The sequence below is a fragment of the Salarias fasciatus genome (genome assembly GCF_902148845.1).
Source record: "Salarias fasciatus chromosome 7 unlocalized genomic scaffold, fSalaFa1.1 super_scaffold_4, whole genome shotgun sequence".
NCBI lineage: Eukaryota > Metazoa > Chordata > Actinopteri > Blenniiformes > Blenniidae > Salarias > Salarias fasciatus.
In genome coordinates this window covers 22,570,899-22,592,365 of record NW_021941229.1, presented here as the reverse complement: position 1 = coordinate 22,592,365, position 21,467 = coordinate 22,570,899, and the positions used below count along the sequence as shown (strand labels likewise).

The window sequence follows — 21,467 nt, the reverse complement described above, 5'->3', positions numbered from 1 at the left end:
ACCACTTCCTTATTTGTTCAAGTAACCTTTATGTGCGTGAATATTTGAAAAAAAAAAAATGCAAAAAAAGCAACAATTTATTAATTAATCGTATTATTGACTCAAATGTTTCATGACACTATTGATAAGTTATGGAAATTTAAATAGTCAAGGTTATTAGCACTATTGACTATTATTACATTGCTGTATCAATATGATTCCCTCTGAAAACTCCTTCAGTTTATCATTCCTCCTTTTTTTAACATTTCCCAACCTTGGGAACGTCGTCATCTGTTTGCTTCTGACTGAAACCTGCACTGTGAACCCGCGGACGCGGTCTAAACCGCCGGCCCGTCACGTCACCTGTCTGTCCCGCGGGGCAGTCCGTGCAGACCACCTGTCCCGTCTCCGCAATCTGGGCGCAGCTGGTGCCGTCCGGGCAAGGGCAAGGCCGGCAGTCGCCGGGTGTGCCAATCAAAGCGTTGCCGTGGTAACCGCCCAGGCAGCGCTCGCAGGTCACCCCCGCGGTGAAGTGAGAGCACTCACACACACCTGAAACGCAGAGAGGGAGAGTCAGTCATTCACAAAACCTGCTCGTAAACATGATGGCGACGAATACAGGGCTTCCAGAGCATCTTTTTTTTCCTTTCTATTCAGTAAACAATAAACAGTGTAATAGATTGTAAAAGAAAAGATTTAGTAGTTTTTTTGCCCCACACCCCTCAATGAATGGAATTTCTGGCCTTTGCCAGCAAGAGCATAGAACCAGCTGTTTCCCTCATCTCCAGCAGAGGGCGCTGTGTCTCTGACAGTCACTTGGAGCAACCTCACACAAGCAGTCCAATCCAAAGCCCAATTCTCTGATATATATATATATATTAAAAAAAAAAAAAAAAAAAAAAAAGCCTTCCCCACAGCCCACCGAGGAGAGCAGAGCAGGAGACAACTAAATTCACCCCGACTATAATTGCTTTGGGAAATATACGAGCCAAATGCAGTTCGCAGGACCTTCAAGAACTAAAGCAATTCCCACACCAAGTGGGAGAGATTACCAATTCGATGACGTCTTAAAAACAAACTGTTGTTTTTGAAAACCTCAGGAAAAATAACCCGCAGCGTGCAAACGGCGTTGGAAAGGCCGTGCAACATGTGCGGACGTGGACGTACGTCCAGCGCGGATCCCCGGCGGAGTTCCCGCCTGTTTACCGAGGAGAGCCGCAGCCCCTCGCCCCGCGTCTCAATCCCATTAAGCTACAGGCAGTCTGAAATGATACGACACGATAATCAGAGGAAATATTCCCCGAAGGTGGAACCGCTGATATTATGTGTGAGTATTCTTTATAATAGGAAGGGGGGGAAAAAAAAAAGAGTAAAAACCAGCCTGCTGCAGTTCAGCGACCTGCAGCAGGCTTTGACGTCACAGAGCGAATTGATGGAACCCGCGCGCTCCCTCACAATCTACTTTGCGCGGGCAGAATTTGTGCTACAGCGACTTTGGAAATGAAACGGAGGGAGTCTGACGTGATACAATGTGGCATTTTAATTTAATAACTGAGTGGCTAAAACTTACAGAAAAAGTAATCAGCGTTAGCGCTCTTCGAAAATCCATAAAACGAAAAGTGCTAAGATGCTTACAAAGTTAAATTTGTCATTAAACGGCAATGAGCGCACATTTATGCGTTTCTTGCACAAAAATAATAGCTTCATTTGGGTTTCTGTGCATAACAGAGAAAATGATATTTACTCTTTTCTGCTTTTAGTATTCACCAGCTGTCTGAAAAATATGTTTGTTTTTTTTTTTTGTTAGTTAAATTGCAAAGTTCCAAATATGACTTTGGCTGATAACAATAATTGGGCTGATTTTATGGAGCACATAAATGAGATCTGGATGCATAGTAAATAATCTGCAGGCATGCGCAATTTTACAGGCTTCTCATTAAAATTTCCCATCACTCCCTCGTAGCCTACGGTGTGTTTCGGTGAGAAGCTCTTCGCTGTGCATTTTTTTAAAATCGGCTCACGCCGCTGAAAACTGGAGGAAATTCTCGCTTTCAGTCGCTGCCACCGGTGTCTCCCTTCGCTAAATAAAGCTCTGTTAACCGCAACCCCGTAAGACAAGAGATAGAATAACGTCAGCGCAGCTGAACTGATCACAAAGAAATTAGGAGGGGAACAATTATCTAATTGCCTGAAGAAGTGTGGACTTCTGGGTAAAAAAAAAAGGAAGAAGGTGAGTTGTAATGCCAGTCATTTAAGCAAAGTATTTAGTCGTAATGATTGTTCCCAGCATAAAGAAGTGAATCTTTCTTGGATTTCTCGGGGCATTATGACACTGATGGTGTGCGGTGTCAATCCCCAATGAGCCATAGTCGATTTAACGGCAGCAGAAATGTGCTGACTTTACTCAGTGTGAAGATGACTGAGCGTGATATGAGGCGGCGGAGCCGCCGAGGGCCTCTTCGGCGCCATTATCATTCCACCGGCTCCCCGGAAAAGCTAACGGCACGCACCACAAAACGTGGCTGAATGGCGAGATCCCGTCCCCACGTGAGCGCCCTCATCGTCATGCTCATCAGCGTCTCTCCGCGGCGTTCCCTTAAGAACAATTTTATCAATGAATCAATGACCGTTCATTCAGCCCCGAATGAATTGGGATTTCTGTGGAGCTCTCTTTTCGAGCTGCACACTTTGAATCCTTTGACAAATCCACACAATCCCTCTATTCTGCTCTCAGCCTCTCGTACGCCTCCCCTTTCAGCTATGGAGCACTGCACTTCACTGCTCCGCTCGCCGCCTCAGCCCTGCCTGTCTGCTCTCTGATGGCAAAGCAATATTTCTGTATGGGAAGCAAGTAGTCAGAGTATTTCATTTATTTATTTCTTTACTTGTAGAGGAGGCCTCCATCATGTACACCGCGCACACCAAAGGAGCTCTTTTTTTTTTTTTTCCCACTCTCGTGCACGCCGTCCCTCCTCATTGTATTCTCTCATACACACCTAAGGCTAATGCACTTCATTAATGGTAGCTACTTATGGAGGACGGGAATGCACTGGAATACATCAGTGTGAGATCGCAGCCAGGACACTGCTGAACAAATGGAAGGCGTGCGGCGCTCTTCGCAGCTCCCCATCTCCGCCGCGTTTACGCTCGAGCATCATTCAGTGTTCCTCTCAAACAAAGCGCAACCAGTGGCTCCTCCAAAGACGGTGGTTATCACTGCAAAAGCCTCGACGGCAGATGGAGGGAGGAAAGCCAGAGAGGATATCCAATCAGAAATGGATTTTAAACATGTTTTTGTTTCATGGGGGGGGGGGGAGGATCAGATCCCGGCTCTTCTCTGTCATCATAATCATTTATTTTCTGACCAAACTCAAGATTCTGGGGATCATCGCGTGCCGTCCTGCGCCGTCTTGGGAGGTCTCTCTCTCTGGAAACGAAGGGCAGCGTGTGGGGCCAGACACCCAAGTTAAACAAGGACCAGGAGTTCAAAGCAACATGTGGCTGAGCCAGTTTTGCGAGTTTCTGGGCTACATTCCACTCTGAGACTCAGAAAGAGAGACGGATCCATCCCGGTTGGACACGTCTCGTTTTCCTGTACAGTATAAAGCAGACTTGCAACGTTATGGCGCCGCGAACATGAGCTTTTCAGGACGTCTTGTCTCCGTCCCTCACAGGATCACTAAAAAGCTTCGGGCCGAGGAAATGTATTTACTAATGCATGCGGACACCATATTTTAATGAAGAAGAGGAAGAAATAAAACAGAAAGAGAATGAAAGAGAGAATTTTGTGTGTCTATGTGTGTGTGTGTGTGTGTGTGTGTGTGTGTGAGCAGCTCTGCAGCCTCATGGGTAGGAGCTGGGTTAAATCTGCTGCGGGACTCTTCGATGGTGATGTTGTTCTCTAATTTAACACAGATATGCTTCTAGTGCCTGCTGCTGCAGACGTGGCTTCCAAATGGGGCCTGAATAGCTGCAGTGGGAGGCGGGAGAGGAGGCACAGTATATTCTCTTCCATCCAACACATGCGGATGATGGAAGAAATATGTTTGGCCATACTGTGACTGAGGGAAAATAAATGCATCCATCCCTGTTTTGTGTGGAGGCTGTCAGCCAAATTGTTATGGCCAAGGCCCCCGGGTGTCAGGGATGGGACCTCTAACAATAGTGGCTGTAGCTCATGTTGTCTCACCGAAGCTCTGATTCACCTGGTCGCTACAGAGGAGCTGGATAAATGACTTACGGCGCATTTCAGCCCAATCAGTGTCAAGAAAATGTCAGAGCATCCGTGAAAAAGGTCGAACAAGCCGCCAAATAATTATAAGAAGGTGAGACATTCCTCCAAGACTTTAATCCGGGACGTTTTTGTGCCATCAGACGGTGGTACTTTCATCAGTTTGGGCCGTTTTTGGCGTCGTCCTTGGCTTTCTTTTAATTACGCTTAGTTTGCCTTCACAATTAGATTTTCAGGAATATATATTTAGAACAAATAATTGTCGAGTCCATTGATGATCACCGCAGAAGCTCCAACATCTGTGATAATAAGGCCCCACTATAGCCGAAAACACAAGTCATGCATCTGACTTGTTTTCTTAGTGAGTAAATACTCACTTACTTCGTGCAGGTAACTAGTCCATCACAAGGAACGCACATATACTCACACAATGCACCAAACACAGGTGTTTCAATCGTGGGGAAGATGAAGCTGATATTGATTGATATCATACACATTACAGCAGTAAAACCATATTGGGAAAAGAACAAAACTAATAACCTGATTTGCTAAAATCCTGCATAAATTTAATGCTCACACAAAAATATTGGACTGTTACAACAAATAAATCTGAATTTTCTTTCCTCATTCTCAAATACAAAATCAATTATTTATTTTTTTCTGATAACCTAATGCTATCTCATTACACGAGGCGTCGAAAAAAGCTGATCAATCCAATCAAGTTTGTCTTTGTTTGCGGTGAAAATCCACAGCCGAGAGGTTCTTTATAGGCTTTAAGGTAAATCAGGTATTTTAGCTGAGATTTAAGTCAGATTTGTCTCTAATCCAGTGGCTGGTACGAACGACGGCGGCAGTCGGCTTCCTCCCACTGTCCACACACACACACACACACACACACACACACACACACACACACACACACACACACACACACCTGGCCGCGGAGGGCGAATCTGCTCCACAAATAAAAAGTCTGCCTGCTCTTTGTTGTGTTTCAGAACAGCATATGCTTGTGTTTCACTTTGACATTTGCGCCGGGCCAAATTTTTTGAATAATGTGCAGCGGTTTTGCATAGCTAAATGTCACGCCCACTGCAGTCTGTCGCTGGAAAACCAACGCTTCCTTTCTCTTTTTTTTTCTGAGCTGTGGTCGAGGTCTGTGAAGGGGAACAAACCGCCGAGGTCTCCTGCAGCGAAAACGCATTGAAGTCGACCTCAGAAAGGCCGCTCTCCAGACTACCTGTCTCATTGCATCAATTAGGGCGCCGACGCTGAAATGACCAAACAGGCCGCTTATTGCGCCGCTCATTAGAATGCTCAGTAAAAATGGAGGCTACTGTGAGTCAGTGTTTACCAACAAAGGGGCACTTTGGCATGAGACGGAGGCAGCCGGGGCGTGCGTTTCCCAAATGTCTGCTTAAATGCCATCTCCAGCTCTCTGAGGTCATTAGTTAGAGAAATCTTTGGGAGAAAGTTGAGGCAGAAGAAGCGATAGAGAGTGAATCTGGCTCTGGCGCCGGTTTATTCAGTCCCCTAATCTCTCTGGTGGGCTGTATTTGTTGCAGGCTAAGCCCTAAGATGCCTGGCCTGTATCGGCTTGATGGGATATGAGGAGCGACAGTGAAGGGAAAAGGAACTGAGAAAGAGCGGAAAAAAAAAAGACTGATGTCGTCTGTTACAATAATTCTCTCTCTGTAATTTCTACTGCTGATCCTATTGGGCACGCTTTACTTATCTCCTCACAAGCAGCGCACTTATTTTCACACAGGGAAATAAACAGGAAGATAAACAATGTGCGCACTCCGTCTTGCCCGTCTTGGCTTCCAGTCATACTGTCAAGGGTTGCTGATTTGAAAAGGTTTTGACCTTTCCCTTGATAAAATTAGTTCAGACAAGGAAAACTTTCCACAACCTACGACGCGGCGCTCCGAAATACGTGAAAAGGAAAATGTTTTTCCAGATCTGCCTCAGCAACAAGACCGCCTGCCTGATGTTGTGTCCGTTCGCTGCGTCACGACTTTCACTTTGTCTTTTGGATAACATGTTCATGTCGTCACTCTTCAAGCGCCTCCATGACCTGATCACCAATTCATTTCTTCTCCTACTGTGGATCAATATAGAGAGATATTGATTACTGTAAGCCTTGAATACACTAAAAGATGAAATTTACCAGCTGTGAGCAATTCTGACATGGATTACTATTAGATATTATTATATACTGTTATGGATTACTAGTTATTTATAGATTCTAATGTTATTATTTACTGATCCGGCTCATTTGAGATGGAACTGTGCTGCGTGTGGCCCCTGAAGTAAAGCGAGTTTGACACCCTGCCCTATGAGAATCTCAGTTTTGAAGCTGTTCTGACTCCAGCCATCACAGTTCAGCCCTCGCTGAATAAATGTAGGACGCTGATTTCCAGAAAAGAGATGTACGAAAGTGTTCACTCATGAACACGGACTCTGAAGACATTGTGTTGACATTTTAAACCACTGACATTTTTCAGTTTTTGCATTTTGTCCAGACAGTGAAAACTTTTTAACAGGAAGGACTTTGCCATAATAAAATTTGACCAAATTGAGTGCAACTACTGGATGTGCCAGCTATTAAAATAACAATTTAAATAATAATTTCAAAAAAGCATGCTTGTGTCTTTAGTTTTAAGTTTAAAGCAGTTATTAAAAGTTAAAGGAAAAACCCAAAATAGAGCAAAATAAATCAGAAAAAAACTGAATTGCAGCCTAGTTTTTTCAAACTTGGAGGACAAGATGCTAACTTGCTGCCTCATGAATCCCGCTCGCTAACAGGCGCCAAGATAAAGCGAGGATCAGCATTATTCACCTGTCAGGAGCCAATACGTTCCGGTTGATCAGTGATTCCTTCAGAGAACTGTTAAACTGCTCGCTGCACTGTAACCGTTGTGACTTTGAAGAAGCGACCCCGAACAGTCGCTTTCAGGCCGCTCCGTCCACGCGGCAGGCGACTCTGCTCGGACGGCAATTTTCTCCGAGGATGTGAAACATAAACGGCGGGGCACCCTGAAGGACCGTCTGCAGAGAGGTGGCGCTAACAGGGGAGCCTGCTAATGCTCAATATCCAGCGGAGCGCCGAGAGCGTCGGGCATGTTTCATTTGCTTAAGGTGATTAATGAGCGCTTCCCTACGGTATCTGCTGCGGGGAAAACTGAGTATCTCCATTTTATCTTTACATTACAATCCTCTCCCCCCAAAAACACACAACACACACACACACACCTTTCAGCAACTGTATAGATGTTGTGTATCTGATGACCACAGTGGACACACTGCATGGAAGCATAACACACAGTGAAATAAAAGTAAGTTGGCACCTTTTTTTTTTTTGGGACGAGAAGGACATATGTTTGGCTCCGCCGGCCCCTGCAGCGCCGGAGCCCGGGAGGGATCGCAACTCGCTCGTTCCACCACAAATATTAACATTTCCAATCTGTTGTGTTGCGCAGGAGCAAATAGAACCGACACGACCCAGAGAGTGTTAATAAATCATGATTATGAAGCACCATTGGCTGCAGCTTCCCCCGACAGCCCAGCGAATAAATTCCATCCCAGTTTTGTCTTTGGGCACACCCTGCATGATGATGCAAGTCGTTAGGTAATTATACAGCAATTAAGATTCTGATAGAAGAAACAGCAGGTTGGTCCGCCCTCCTGGTGACAAATGATGAACAGGGTGATTCTAATCAACTCACTTTGATAGTTCCCCTTGACCCAAACTTACACATTCACGGAGAGATCATGCAAATTGTTTGCCTTTCTTCTTATTTTTCATTAGAAAAGAAAAGAAAAACCCCAGCAGGTCATCAGACTGCATCATTAATGTGGAAAAGGAAAGGCTCTGACCAGCTGACAGCTCGGCTAATGCCATTCAGCACACGGCTGTCAGTCCAGAGGACGCGACACGCGACGCAGGTTTGATCCGTGACTCCGAGGACACACTGTGTTCCATATTTAACACGCATTCTTCATTTGCATGCTGCGTGAGCCGTGCAGGTATCTCCAAAACATATTGAAATGCATGTGTGTGCAGGTCGAGAGCTACTCTGATTAGATTTCAATACTAAATGCTTGTGGATGACTTTGATTTTTAACCGCTAAGAATTGAGATCAAGTTTTCAAACTGTAATTCTGCATGAAAGCAGCTGGCGACTGAAACGGCTGCCTGTTTGGAAAGTTCCATTTCTCAGTTTGCAGCCTCCAGCATGGCGGTCGCTTCATTGTTGTGCAAAAACGAAACAAGCGAGCTTGTCATCTCATAAATCAACCAAGAGGGGCTCGAGATCAGGATCACGGGGCACTATTTAACGTCACGCCGCCACATTCATGCACATTTGCTGTACAGCTGCTGGGTTGTTTTCTGATGTTAACATATCGAACAGCTGCTACAACCACTGCCATAAAGTTTCGACCGAGTCTCATTATTTATGCCGGTAAGATGAAAATAACTTATTAGTGCGCAGAACAAGTGCATTTCATAACTTTCAGCAAACCACTGCCATTCTGAGTGACGCCAGAGCGGCGTTTCGGAAACGTCTGACGCTCCCGGAATTCTTCTACATGCATGTTTCCCAGTGTGAAGCGGGATTTTCCCAACCTCACAGTGACTTACGAACACACCTTAATCCCTCACGCTTCGTCATCCGCCGTCTTCCTTCCTGTTCAAGTCACATATGGCGTCAAACACATTATATGACAGTAACTGCAAGTGAGATATTCCTTTGGAAAATCTCAGTGATTGTAAAAAGGGCGTCAAGGATGCAACAACAACAACAACAAAAAGAGAAGGTGACTGGAGAGAGCAGGTGTCGTCAGGGCTGAGAGAAGGAGGGAGGCTGAAGCCTGCAACACGCTGGCGCGAGTCTGCTGAACGGGAGGATGAGTGTGTGAGTGTGTGAGTGTGTGTGTGAGCGAGACAGAGACGCTCGGATTGAGCAGAGACGTGAGAGACACAGGAAATCTGCAAGCAAATTAGACGTCATTAGCCGAGAGGCGGTTAACAAGTCTAATTAGGGAAGAGGCAGGCAAGGCAGTGATACCAGACTTGCTTCCGGACCTCAGACACACACACACACACACACACACACACACACACACACACACACACACACACACACACACACACACACACACACACACACTGACGCACAGATAGAGCCACATGCACTCACCAACACTACACACACTCTCAGCCAAAGCTTCAGGCTTCTCTTAACTGGGTCAGATCTTTGAGACTTTAAGTCGAAGGGTAGGAGGGAGAGGGAGAGAGAGAGAGAGAGAGAGAGAGAGAGAGAGAGAGAGAGAGAGAGAGAGAGAGAGAGAGAGAGAGAGAGAGAGAGAGAGAGAGAGAGAGAGAGAGGCAGACTGAGGAACGATAAAAGATTGAGGGTGGGACCTTGGATGGGATACTTGTCTGCTCTTGGAAAGAGGTGTTTCGAGCTGTGAGCGAGCGACAGCGTGGATACGACCACGGGAGAACGGGAAACAGCGCGTAATGTACACACTCCCAGACACACACACACATAAATAAGCAGAGTAGAGGTTGAGTTGTTTACACAGCCAACAGCTGCTGCTTCACTTCTGTCATTTACGGGACGCTGCGTTTGGGACATGAATCTGAAAGAACACCACGGCGGCCGTTATTATCTCCGATAAAAATGTCAGGCGCGTTAAATAGGAGGCTTCTAGTTTAGCTGCTATTATGAAGATTAGTTGTGCGAAATGAGGATATTTCTGTATTAGCACAGCCATCCAGTTCTCAGTTTGAGTGATAGCTTGCCAAAGCTCCTGGGGGATGACTGAGTTGCGTTCCCTTGAAGCGATGATGACTGAATGTCAGTTCTAGAAAGACAGAGAAAAATGCTTCAGTCAAACAGCCTGCATCTCTCTCTGTTCCCTCCGCTCTCTCAAAGGCACAGTGACAGAAAATATTGTCTCAACAACCTCTGATGATCCCTCATCTCATGTACTGTTGGCTGAGTGCTTCAGCATGGCTTCGTTTCTCCACCAGCGACTCGGGTGGCTTTCGTATCCCCTGAAATTAAACGCTGTTATTCGCTGTTCGATTAAACTGTCAATACGACAACTTGCTGTTGTCGGATTTCGCAATAGAAACCACTGTCTTTGACTCGTGACTCTCTCACTCTGTTAACAAGCATAACTGTTGAAGTTCACATGCGTTACAGCACATCTAGGGCTCTGTTATAAGTAGTTGCAATTTCTATTTGCGGTTTCCCCCTTGCAGCAAAAGTCATTTTAAAGTCATCCGCCATCGATTATGCAGTTTTCAAGGAAGGGGGAGTCTAATAATCTTATTAAATAAATAAAGATGAGCTTGTGAACGCATTGAGCTGGTTCTCATTTCCTGTCCCTCCGGAGTGGCACCATGCTCTTCCATCACATTTGTAAACTTTAAAGTTCCATGTTCTCCTGATGAGACTGAAGCATTTCTACTCTGTGGCAGGACACATTATCTGGATAAAGTAAGCCATTAACATCAGAGAATATCACTTTTTTTTTCCATATCTGCAACAATGCCGAGGTGGTACGTGTCATTTTTCCTCCCGTGGATCACTTATGATGGACCACTTCACGCTGAGAACGTCCCACCAGAGCGGCGGCTTCACACATGCTCTGATCCAGTTGTCGAGTTATCACAGCCCTTGTCAGGCGCGCTTGTCCGTTTTTTCCTGATTCTAACACATCAACCCTCGTCCTATCAGAATCAGTGTTATTCACTTCACCTGTCAGCGTTCACAATATTATGACTGATCACAGCAAATAGCCGTAATTACGGTGAGAATACTAGAGAGAAGACGAGGAATCATAATTACAATAATTCTGATGGACACGGTGGAGAGTTTTCTGAGTTTTATGAAAAAGATTTACCAGAGATATCATTAGTAGTCTTTTCTCAAATTCTATCAAGGTACAAGGGCCAACATTTAGCTGTAAATTAGATTAGAACTCTCTGACCATCACCCTCTTGCTGTATTTATCAACTTCTATTGAATCCCTCTGTCACAGCTTTTCAGAAAATGCACTAAATTAGCTGGAGAGCTGCGTCACTCTCAACCCAAGGTTCCTGATTTGTGTTTGTAGATTTACGATGTGGCACACAACCAATTTCCATTAATATGGTAAAGCGGAAGCCAGATGTAACACATCTAACCTCGCTGTCAACATCTTCTGTTGATTCCATCTTTTTGCTCGTGGAAATCAGTCCTTTATTGACTGAGTATCCTCAAGTAAGATACAGTGTGACTGCCAATACCTGCGGGATTTGTGTTCGTCCCTGGGGAATTCACATCGCACCCCTTATTGAAAAGTACTCCCCTGAACTGAAAGGGGTATGCGCCGTGGAATAAAATGATCCTCCCATCTATACGTCTTCGATATCACTTTATTAAACTTCGGGACTGATCTAATAAAGGTTTGTGCTCATAAAAAAACAGACTCGCTGCTGCACAGACACACATGTTAAAGCTCATCTGCTAAAAGAAAGCAGTGAAGATTGTATTTGATAGAAGTGTAAAATAACATGCAGTATCCATCTCACTGCATTGTTTTCATGAATAAGGAATTTCGGGCGTGTCTCCTCGGTGGCTCAGAGTCCTGAGAGGATTGCAGTGAAAACGCAACACTGTGGTTGTGTCCTGACTCCCGGTCCATATTCTGCTGCGTCTCTGCAGGTTTTCTCTTTGAGAGTCACCAGTAAAAGCAGTGAAACGTCACTGTCCGTCCACATGTGTGCTCGCCACACTTGCTATTCGAACTTTTCTTTTATTGTTGTCACTGCATGTTGCTCTTACAATAACAACCAACAGCTCCAACTGGTGGCCCGGCAGGCTAACTACATCACCTTCAGCATTTCTTCTGAACTCCCACTTTTAATATGTTCTCATATGAATGCAAAAAATGTACGTTTTCACTTGAAACAGGGCGTCAAATTCGCATTTATGACAATTTCACCGTTACCAGTTATCCTCACACCAATCCACTTTGGACTACCGGGAGAAAACACAGGCAGGAGGAATGTGCAAACTCCATCCAGCAATTTCCCTCAAGTCCAGACGCAAACACGGCTATGAGGTAAGAGTACTGAACGCTGAACCACTGCGCAGCCAAGGCATCCAAGAAGCCCCTATAATTAAACTGTTTGATCGTTTTTACATCAACCGGAGTCACTGAAACAGAAGCACTGTTGATGAGTTGTCACTGAAGTCGCACCAAAGTTGTTGTGGCTTCCTGACATTTTCTGGATTTATTATTTGAACACAGTTATGTGTACAAGTCAAAAACAATGCAAAAAACCTCCGCTCATTACCAGTCTCCGGATGGCAGCTTCCGTGCTGGTGGCAGTTGCAGGGGACGCACGGTGAGAGAGGCCCTCGGCTCGGGTCTTCCCTGGTGAACCCAGAGAGGCACCGCTCACAAAACTGGCCGGTAAATCCCAGGGGGCAGGAGCAGGACTCCACCCAGGGGGCAGCAGGACTGGCAGGACCAGAGGGGATGAAAGCAGAGGTCAGGGTCACCCCTGCGAGCTGCGATGTGTCTGTGGAGGAAGAGAGAAGAGACGAGTGGGTAACGGTGTGAAGCTGATGCTCGCCTAAAAACAGAAAAAAACAAAAAAGCCAAGTAGTAAACTAGTAATTTTTGTCTCAGGGGTTTGTTAAATTTTGTGGGATAGCTGCCTTTCCCAGGAACGAGGGACGTGTGCAAGTGTGTGTGTGTGTGTGTGTGTGTGTGTCTGTATCTTGTTAAGCAGCAGGTTATTAGCATTTGTTGCAGTGCTGTCCCTCCTTCCCTGTCTCATTACAGGTTCTGGCCTGTGTTTACAGTTTACTGTCTCTCTCCCTCTCTCTCTCTCTCTCACACACACACACACACACACACACACACACACAATAACAGATTCATCCACCCACATTCTCATAAATGCCACACTTAATGCTCACTTGCACACGCACACGCACACGCGCACGCGCACGCGCACGCGCACGCACACGCACACACACACACACACACACACACACACACACACACACACACACACACACACACACACACACACACACACACACACGCACACGCACACGCTTGTATGCCTGCACGTGCCCACACACGTACACCAGTCATCCAGGGACTCTTTGATATAGCAAATGAATAAATCACTGCAGCAGAGCAAGACGAGAAGAAAAGGAGACAGGAGACTCGGTGGAGGTATGTCAAACGTGCAGTTCCTGTGGGGTTTCCAGATCCCTCTCTCCTCTCATGAATAGTGATGGGGGCAGACCATCCTGAACCGAATCCCTCCCGCCGTACACTCCCTGAACCGCAGCGGCTCAACAGAAAATTACTTTTGTTCCTGGCCTGTTACCATGTCTACGATCACTGAAGACAGACTGGATGGAGGGATGGAGGGAGGGATGGAAAAGAGACAGGCAGAAGGTCGACAGAGGGAGAAAGGCTGGACAGACAGACGGACAGATCAGCGGACAGACAAACAGATGGACGGACGAAACGATGGACTGATCAACGGATGGATGGGCAAGCAAGCAGGCCAATGCAAGGACAGAAGGACAGGTCAATGACTGGACAAATGGACAACAGACAGAGTCCAATCAAAAGAGGGACGGATAGACGGATATAGACATGAAAAAATAATAGAAAATAAATTAAGCGAGTATGAATGTCCTGGGTGTGTAAAAACAGCAAGGTGTGGGAAGCAGCAGAGGATGGACCTCGACTCTCACCGAGTCCTGATCCAGCCGTTCCTTTGTGTGGTGATGAAACCGCGTTCATTTGCACCTCTGAGGAATAATCAGCAGGGAGGCTGAGCCCGTCCTCTTCCCTCTACATGCCTTGCCTTACCCTTCACTCCCCACGAACTCCCAAATTCCGTCAGCCCATTCAACGGGGGGAAATGTGCAATTAGAGCAGTTTTCAGACAGTGAAGCTCATATTTCAGTCGATTAGAAATGTTTTATTTCAGTTCACGCTGTGCGGGTTCACTCCATCAACCCTTTTTCGTGGGAATCCCTGGCAGACCAGTCACGATTTTGCTTGCCTTGAATGTTTTAACGCAGCCCGGCAGATTGGCGATTCAGGGCCCTTTAGGCACCTGTACATTAAGCCATTAACCATTGATTTCTCATCAACTTTTCATATCGCCACGCTCGCCGCTGAGAGAGTCATTCTTTGAGGTAGAGAAAATGAAAGATCTTCGCTGTGGCTGCTGTCAAAGCCTGCCTTCACAGCTTTAAGACAACGCTGTCATTAAATTCTGTTCTGAGAGAGTCTCGGCAGTGCAAAGAGAGATTTAAGGAGTAAAGGAGAACGTGAGAAGGAGAGCGTGGCGTGATGAGAGGACAGCTTTATGGGGTTTTGATATTAAAGTTTGGTGTGCAGCCTGCAGCGATGAGGCACTTCTAACACTGTTTGAGAATGAGCCTGAGACCTAACACAAATCATTAACGGAGTTTCTTCTCCCTTAATGTGCACTAGATGCGGCGTAAACTGTGTGCCTGACTCTGGCAGCACGTTCACGTGGGTGGGTGGATGCTCGGTGCAAAAAAAAGAAGTAGAAGTAGAAGAAGAAGAAGAAGAAGTAGAAGAAAAAAAAAACAACAGTTTGATATACTATGCATGACTGTGTCTCTGTGTTTGGACAAACTTGTGGTTTTGGAAGTGTGCACGGACGTGTGCACGAGTGTGTGTCAGAACGCCCGCACTGTGCAACTAATTAAAAATGGTGCAAGTAAGTGTGAGGGAGTTGGTGATTTTTGGGCCAGCTGTTCCGTCTTCTCAGTGCTTTAATCCACAGTAATGCCTCTCAGATCCCGCCTGTTCAATACAACGCAGACGATCACACAGTCGGAGAAGAAGGACGCGGAAAAACGAGGCAGGTTTCAAGAACTAGTTACAAACATCTGGGAATAAATGTCCCATTTTTTTCTTTTTTTTTTTTTTGAGTCAGATAAGAAACAACTGAAATATTCCCTGAACACAAACAATGAGCTCATTTTTTTTTTTTTCTGACATTTTGTGCAACTTCCTAGTTAAAATCTGCTTCTGGATTGAAGCGTATCCGTTAATGGCGACACGTTCAGCAACAATACATTATTTTTCTGTGTAATTTCACTGTTGCATTCATGCAAATACAGCTCACTGAATATATGCAGGTTTTCCACCATCCATCCATCCATCCATCCATCTGCGGCACCCTCAGCCAGCCTGCTGCTCCTCACAGCCTTCACAGGAGGGATATACCTCCCACCGGTTTATGTATCCTTCCTTCTACTTTATTATTTTGACCACTAGTGGGGTGAGATTTATCTCCCCTGCATGGTGATAAAAGTTACTTCCCCGGCAGACTGGACACATCATATAAATGTATTTTAAAATCTGAGTAAAGAGGAACTGTATTGGCAGTAAAATTTAAAAACAGGAAGTAGAGAACCTGGCTTTTTCAATAAAAAAAATATTTGACTTTTTTCCCTTTTTTTTTTTGGTTGTTTTTATGCCCTCAAACCGGAGCTCCGGCACCCCAAGCCTGCTGCTTTCATCACAAATCCCACCTTGTATGTAAACCCCTGCTTTTTGAAGTGGATTGAAGGCATTTGTGTATGTAAAAAAAAAAAAAAAAAACCTGCGAAGAATAAAGCGGGGACTGTGTTCGTTTGTCAGCGGGCTGTATATAAATGACAAGACGGTGCAGGTAGCAGACAGGCAGCCGTGAAATCCTGTGTTTTCGCGATGTGCGGACACACTAACAAACACCAACACTTACAGTTGTGCCCTCCGGCGTTGCTGATTTTGAGAGCTGTCAGGTTGTATAGGAGATGCTGGAACTCAAAGGCGGACAGCGAAGGTTTAAACCTCCCTTCAATTTCATGAAGTCTGTGAAATGAAAGGACAGAATAAAAAAAAAAAAAAAAAAAGGGAGAGAAAAGGAAAAACATCACTCACAGTATTCTGCAAAGTGCACGCACAAACTATGATTAAAAAAACCAGGGGAAAAGCATTTTTACTAAAATTTGTTTGTGTGGCAGGCTTATCAACAGCCAGAGAGGTTTGCACAGCAATTACAAGCAACTGCTAAGAAGATAAGGAATTCCCTGAATTCCCTGCCAAAGCACGGGTTTGATTTCTTTTTTCTCTGATTTCCCTGGTTGGCAATCTAAAGTGCTACCACATACTGTGCAGGGGGAGAGAGAGAGAGAGAGAGAGAGAGAAAAAAAAAGATGTAAATGTGCTGACTTCCACATAAATTCAGGTTCTTGATCACTGAGCTCTCCCAGCTGCTGGAGGATGTTGTGCAAAGCCAGACAGCACAGCTGACTTCTGCCTGCTTCACACCTGGTGTCACGCCGTTCCTTCCATCTTCATGACAGGTGCTGAGTCAGCTCCACACCAGGGATGTTGTCTTGGATTTTTTTTTTTTTTTTTTTTTATCTAACCCCCTTTCTTACCCATTGTATGAAACTCCCAGCGGTGAGCAGCAGGGCCTTATTGAGAAATACATCCATGTGTTGTTTGTGCACAAGCAGCCCTGTGAATATGCGCTGCCAGCCGCATGATTACAATGTGGCGAACCATTAATACGTTCCCGAAAGGCTTTCACTCGCTAATAAGCCATTATCTCTGGAGTAACAAAAGCTGTTAAGGTGTTAATGAAAAAATGGATTTTTTTTTTTCCTCCAGTTACCAGGTGATGTCGGATTTCACAGGGACATTCTTACAAATGAAATCCAGAGGAAATGACAAACAAGATGTTTTTCACTAACAAGGAAAACAATGGCAGACAAATTTAAAGGAAGTTCCAGACTATTCTTACCTGCACAGCTGAATATTAGGAATGTCTCGATCCAAATTTCTGCCCCTGATTTCATATTGATTTTTTTTAAACTTGAAAATTTCCTCCTGCAATTCTTCAATTTGTTCAGGATGTTGACCTGCAAAGCGGTTTATGGTCTATGAGAAACATGAATGTGTTCGTTCTTCTTTCCCAAATCATTTATTATAACCGGACAGCTGGGTTTACGTGGTCTGGCGTGAATGCAATGCAAAGAGTGTCTGAATCAAGTGAAACACACAAACACATCTCGATTCTTTTTGTTCATCATTGATCAAACTACAGGAGTCTTCTCAGAAGCAAACCTGGCATCTGTGCAGAATGCACCGCGATTGCTTTCAGACCAGAGTTTGGATTTGCTGTTACACTGGGACCCATGCACCGAACTTGAACCAAAAACCTCAACAAGATCGACTCAAATACGGCTGGTGTAACTTTTTGTATATAATATAATGAAGACAAATTAGAATTATATGTGTCAAAGGATCACAGATATTTCTAAAGATTATAATAGAATTTATGTTTTTTCATTGTCTGTGGATCTCAACAGGTCTTCACAATAGTTTATGATTCAAAATACATTAAAAACTCCAGCATTCAATGACAAATGACTGTTTTGGTCCAACAATGTGTCAGGGGAGAGTTGTGGGGGATTGGCAGATTATTTTCATGTTCGGTGAGGATGTATGCTGTATATATACACATTAGTAAATGTAGACCGACCTGCTTAGAGTTCTCAGAAAAGTTTTGCTTACATTTTGCACGATCATCAGACAATAAATCTGATTTTAAATTCTTTAAGTCGACATAGGAACAAACTAAAAAAAAGCAATATTTCCATTAGACAGACCAGACCTTCTTACTGGTAAAAATAACACATAAAATCATTTATATTTATCATAAAACGTTAAACTTGCATCGCCAAAATAAGTTCAGACTGTCTGCAGAGTTTCTGCTGATTCATGGTAAAAATTATACAAAAAAAAGCTTTTGTTCTGAACTGCAGACCTTGTTTAAAATAGGTACTTTAATTGAAAGAGGGACGCGATTATAAAACAGAAACCTCTATTTGTGTAAAAAGACCTGAGAAGAATAGCGTGGAACCTTGAGTTTGTTAACCATATCAGCGCACGTCAGGCCTTTCATGCCTGCGCGTTCACTGGCCTCTAATTTATTAGGTCAGCTCTTCTCAGCATGGCTTTAAGTCACTTGAAGAATGCTTTATTTCGCGCGCAGCTCGAGTTTCACACATCCCCGCTCACGCTGCGCCTGAAGTGTGTGTGTCTGTGTGTGAATGCCTGGCTTGCCACACGGTCTCCGTTGACGCGGCGGGTCCTTGTTCCCTGGCCTGACATGTAGGCACAGTAATAAAGAGAGGCAATTACAAACTGGGCCTCAAAGCCATGGTAATGGAGCTGGTCGGACAGCGATAAGCAGAGTGTGCATGAAAGTGAACAAACTCCCAGTCATGCTTTCCCTATGGAGCATCAGTGTCCCTTTTAATCAGCACCAAGCAGAGCGCGGAGAGCCGCGCTGTAATTAAGCCTGCTCCATGGAGGATGAGAGGAGATCATCAGGAGAGAAAAGCCCAAAAGCATACAGGACACACACACAGTCATACACACACACACACACACACACACACACACACACACACTGGACGGACAGAGGTACAAGGTAGAGCAAAAGGAGTGGGACGTGAACAGCATGGGAGATGATAAGATCTCCATAAGTTGAGCATGTAATGAGATAAATAAATAAAGCGTGCATTAATACATGTAAATGTATCAGTCTTAACACTAATTACACTTTGTGTTATTACATAATGTAAGAAAACAGAGGCTAAGGTGCCTTACTAATGACACAGTTAATGAATATTTGTTTTATATGGGGCTATTATGGTGGTGAAATGACTTGTGCATGCGTGTGGAAACCTGTGTGTATCTCTTTTAATTTGTATTTGTTTAATGAAATCTGTGCATTTGTAATTAGATTTCTATCTGCATGCCAAAATTATAATTACAACTGAAAGTGTGTGTAGTCAAATTTGTGCATGGAATGGCTATCTGTCTTCACGAGTTTTTTTTATTTATTTATTTATTATTTTTTCCTGCTATGGTAAAGATTTGTTCCTGAAGCAGACTCTTCTGTTCAAGCAAGGTCCAACTCGGTCCCCATGTTCTATCATAAAGGTGTAGCTGCTGCCGAGTAGAAACAGAGGAGACCAAAAACCACAAAGCCTTCAAGTCTACACTGAGGGCAGTGAAAGCCCAGAGTTATGGATCAACCTAAATCTGCTCATAAAAAGACTGAAAGATGAAAACACAGACTGCCCTGATCTTAGAATGCACACCAAACATATGACAAATGTGCAAACTGGACTGCACATGCACTAATCTAAATCACACACATTTTTTGATTTTATGTCCCGAGTACATATGTTACACCCCTGTGAAAGGGATAATAAAGTAAACACACAGTCACGCTGGACGGAAGCAGCGCGTTTCCCGCCACAGGGCTCAGGCATGAGCAATCAAACCCCGATCATAAACAATTCTCAAAGAAATAAGCTTGTAGGATCAAAAACACTGCAGAAAACATGATCAAATAAGACCCAAATGCATATTTCAAAACAATATCAGAAATCAATTATGTTCAACACAGATTAACCCTCTTTGGCTCAACACCGGATGTCTGCCTGGGAGAGCAGAGCAATAGATAACAGATAATTCGATCAACAGATCACTATGAATTTCACCTTAGATCTTTTTTTAACCTTTCATGAATTGTTATTTTTAACCAAATACTTTCATGAATTAACACAGTCTTACGATTTTAGCATATTCACATGTTCACATTGTTTTTAACAGCATTTTAACAGAACTTATAACACCATTTCATATACAGATATCATCGAGTACGAACAAATGCATACTTAGAACAGAGATTCAACTCTCCACATGTAAATGGATGGTTGCAATATAATAGTCATTGTGACGCTTTTGTAAAGTATTTCACAATAGCTTTTCATCATTCAGCGTTCTGGTACAAATCCTTTGAGATCTGTTTGGAACGCAGTTTCACCAAACACCTTAAAACAGGGGTGGGAAAATTATTTTCCCACAGGGTCACATGAAAATTTACCACTGTAAGTGTTGCTCTGCGCCATTCTTTCTCGGTCTGCCAGGAAATTGAGATTCATTTTTTTCCTCGCAATTTTAATTTCAGTAAATAAGTAAATATAATATATATCTTTTCCATTCAGCCTTTTTTTCCCAACTGTGAACAACTCATTTTTTAAGGACACTATTGTTCAGTTTATTGTTCAATTCCAAAAACGTGGAAAAATGTGACCATAGTAGATGTAATAAAGCCAATAATAAGTAATCTTCATTTGATTCAGCATTTCCCAGTAACACCCCGAGGGTGGGTCAAGCAGAGCTAAAGGCCGCCGTGCAAACAAAAGCTGAGGGGAGCCAGGTGAGGAAACGCACAGCAGCAGCTCAGCTGGAATCTGAGCCGGTCGCTCCTTTCAAGTGCAATAAAAACAGATGCAGCCATGCGATCGCCCACCGGGACGCAGTAAATCACATTCCAGATTGATTCATCGGCATAAACACACACACACACACACACACACACATACACAATCTTCCATCGTCATGAAGCCAAACGTCTCAAGGTGATCAATGGACGGTGTGTTCTGTTAGTAGATCAGCTTCCACATGTGTGTATGCAATATTTATAGACAGATATAGATGTATTGATTCATGGATTTGTGAGTTTAAAGTTCTCCATGCGCTTGGAGACAATAAGCTTTCGCATATTAACTCTAAATAGGCGGTCCTTAAGAGATTAAAACCAGAAATGCTCTTATTTTCGAAAATGTGCTGTACACCACAGAAATATAAAGTTTTCGGACTTGGACTGGAGGGATCTTTGTATCATAAATAAATCACAGGCTTAGCCGGGCACATAGGAGTTCCATGTTTCTCCTGGCTTTGCTCAGTGACCTATAGTAAATAAACAAAGAAATCTTCTTTCAATTGGTGGTGAACTCCTCTTTCTGTTGTCTGTATTTCGTGGGCACTGATCTCTGATCAAAGTCGGTGAATTTTCAAAACATGTCAAAAATGAGCCCGATGCCAGATGGACCACGTGCACAGTACTTCTTAGGCTCTGCTTACTGCTGCATATTGCCTTCCACCTTTTCTCAGCATTTTTCTTGAAAGGCTTCTTCTTCTTCTTCTGGCAATTTAAAACAGTGAAAATCAGCAGCACTACTGACCTACTATAAGTGGAATCTGTACCGTGCGGGTTTAATGTGGAGGGGAAGCGGGGCATCACACTGATTCTTTATGGCACACA

At 44.1% G+C, this 21,467-nt stretch overlaps 1 protein-coding gene across 1 annotated transcript in view; it reads right to left on the bottom strand.

Moving 5' to 3' along the window:
- lamc3 (laminin, gamma 3) overlaps positions 1-21,467 on the bottom strand; it is a 124,004-nt gene that overhangs the window by 22,847 nt on the left and 79,690 nt on the right. The window contains exons 11-13 of the mRNA XM_030085467.1: positions 16,035-16,144; positions 12,570-12,797; positions 343-531 (exon numbers count right to left, since the gene is read on the bottom strand). Of these exons, the coding sequence (XP_029941327.1) occupies positions 343-531; positions 12,570-12,797; positions 16,035-16,144 (527 nt within the window). The remainder of the gene's footprint in view (positions 1-342; positions 532-12,569; positions 12,798-16,034; positions 16,145-21,467) is intronic.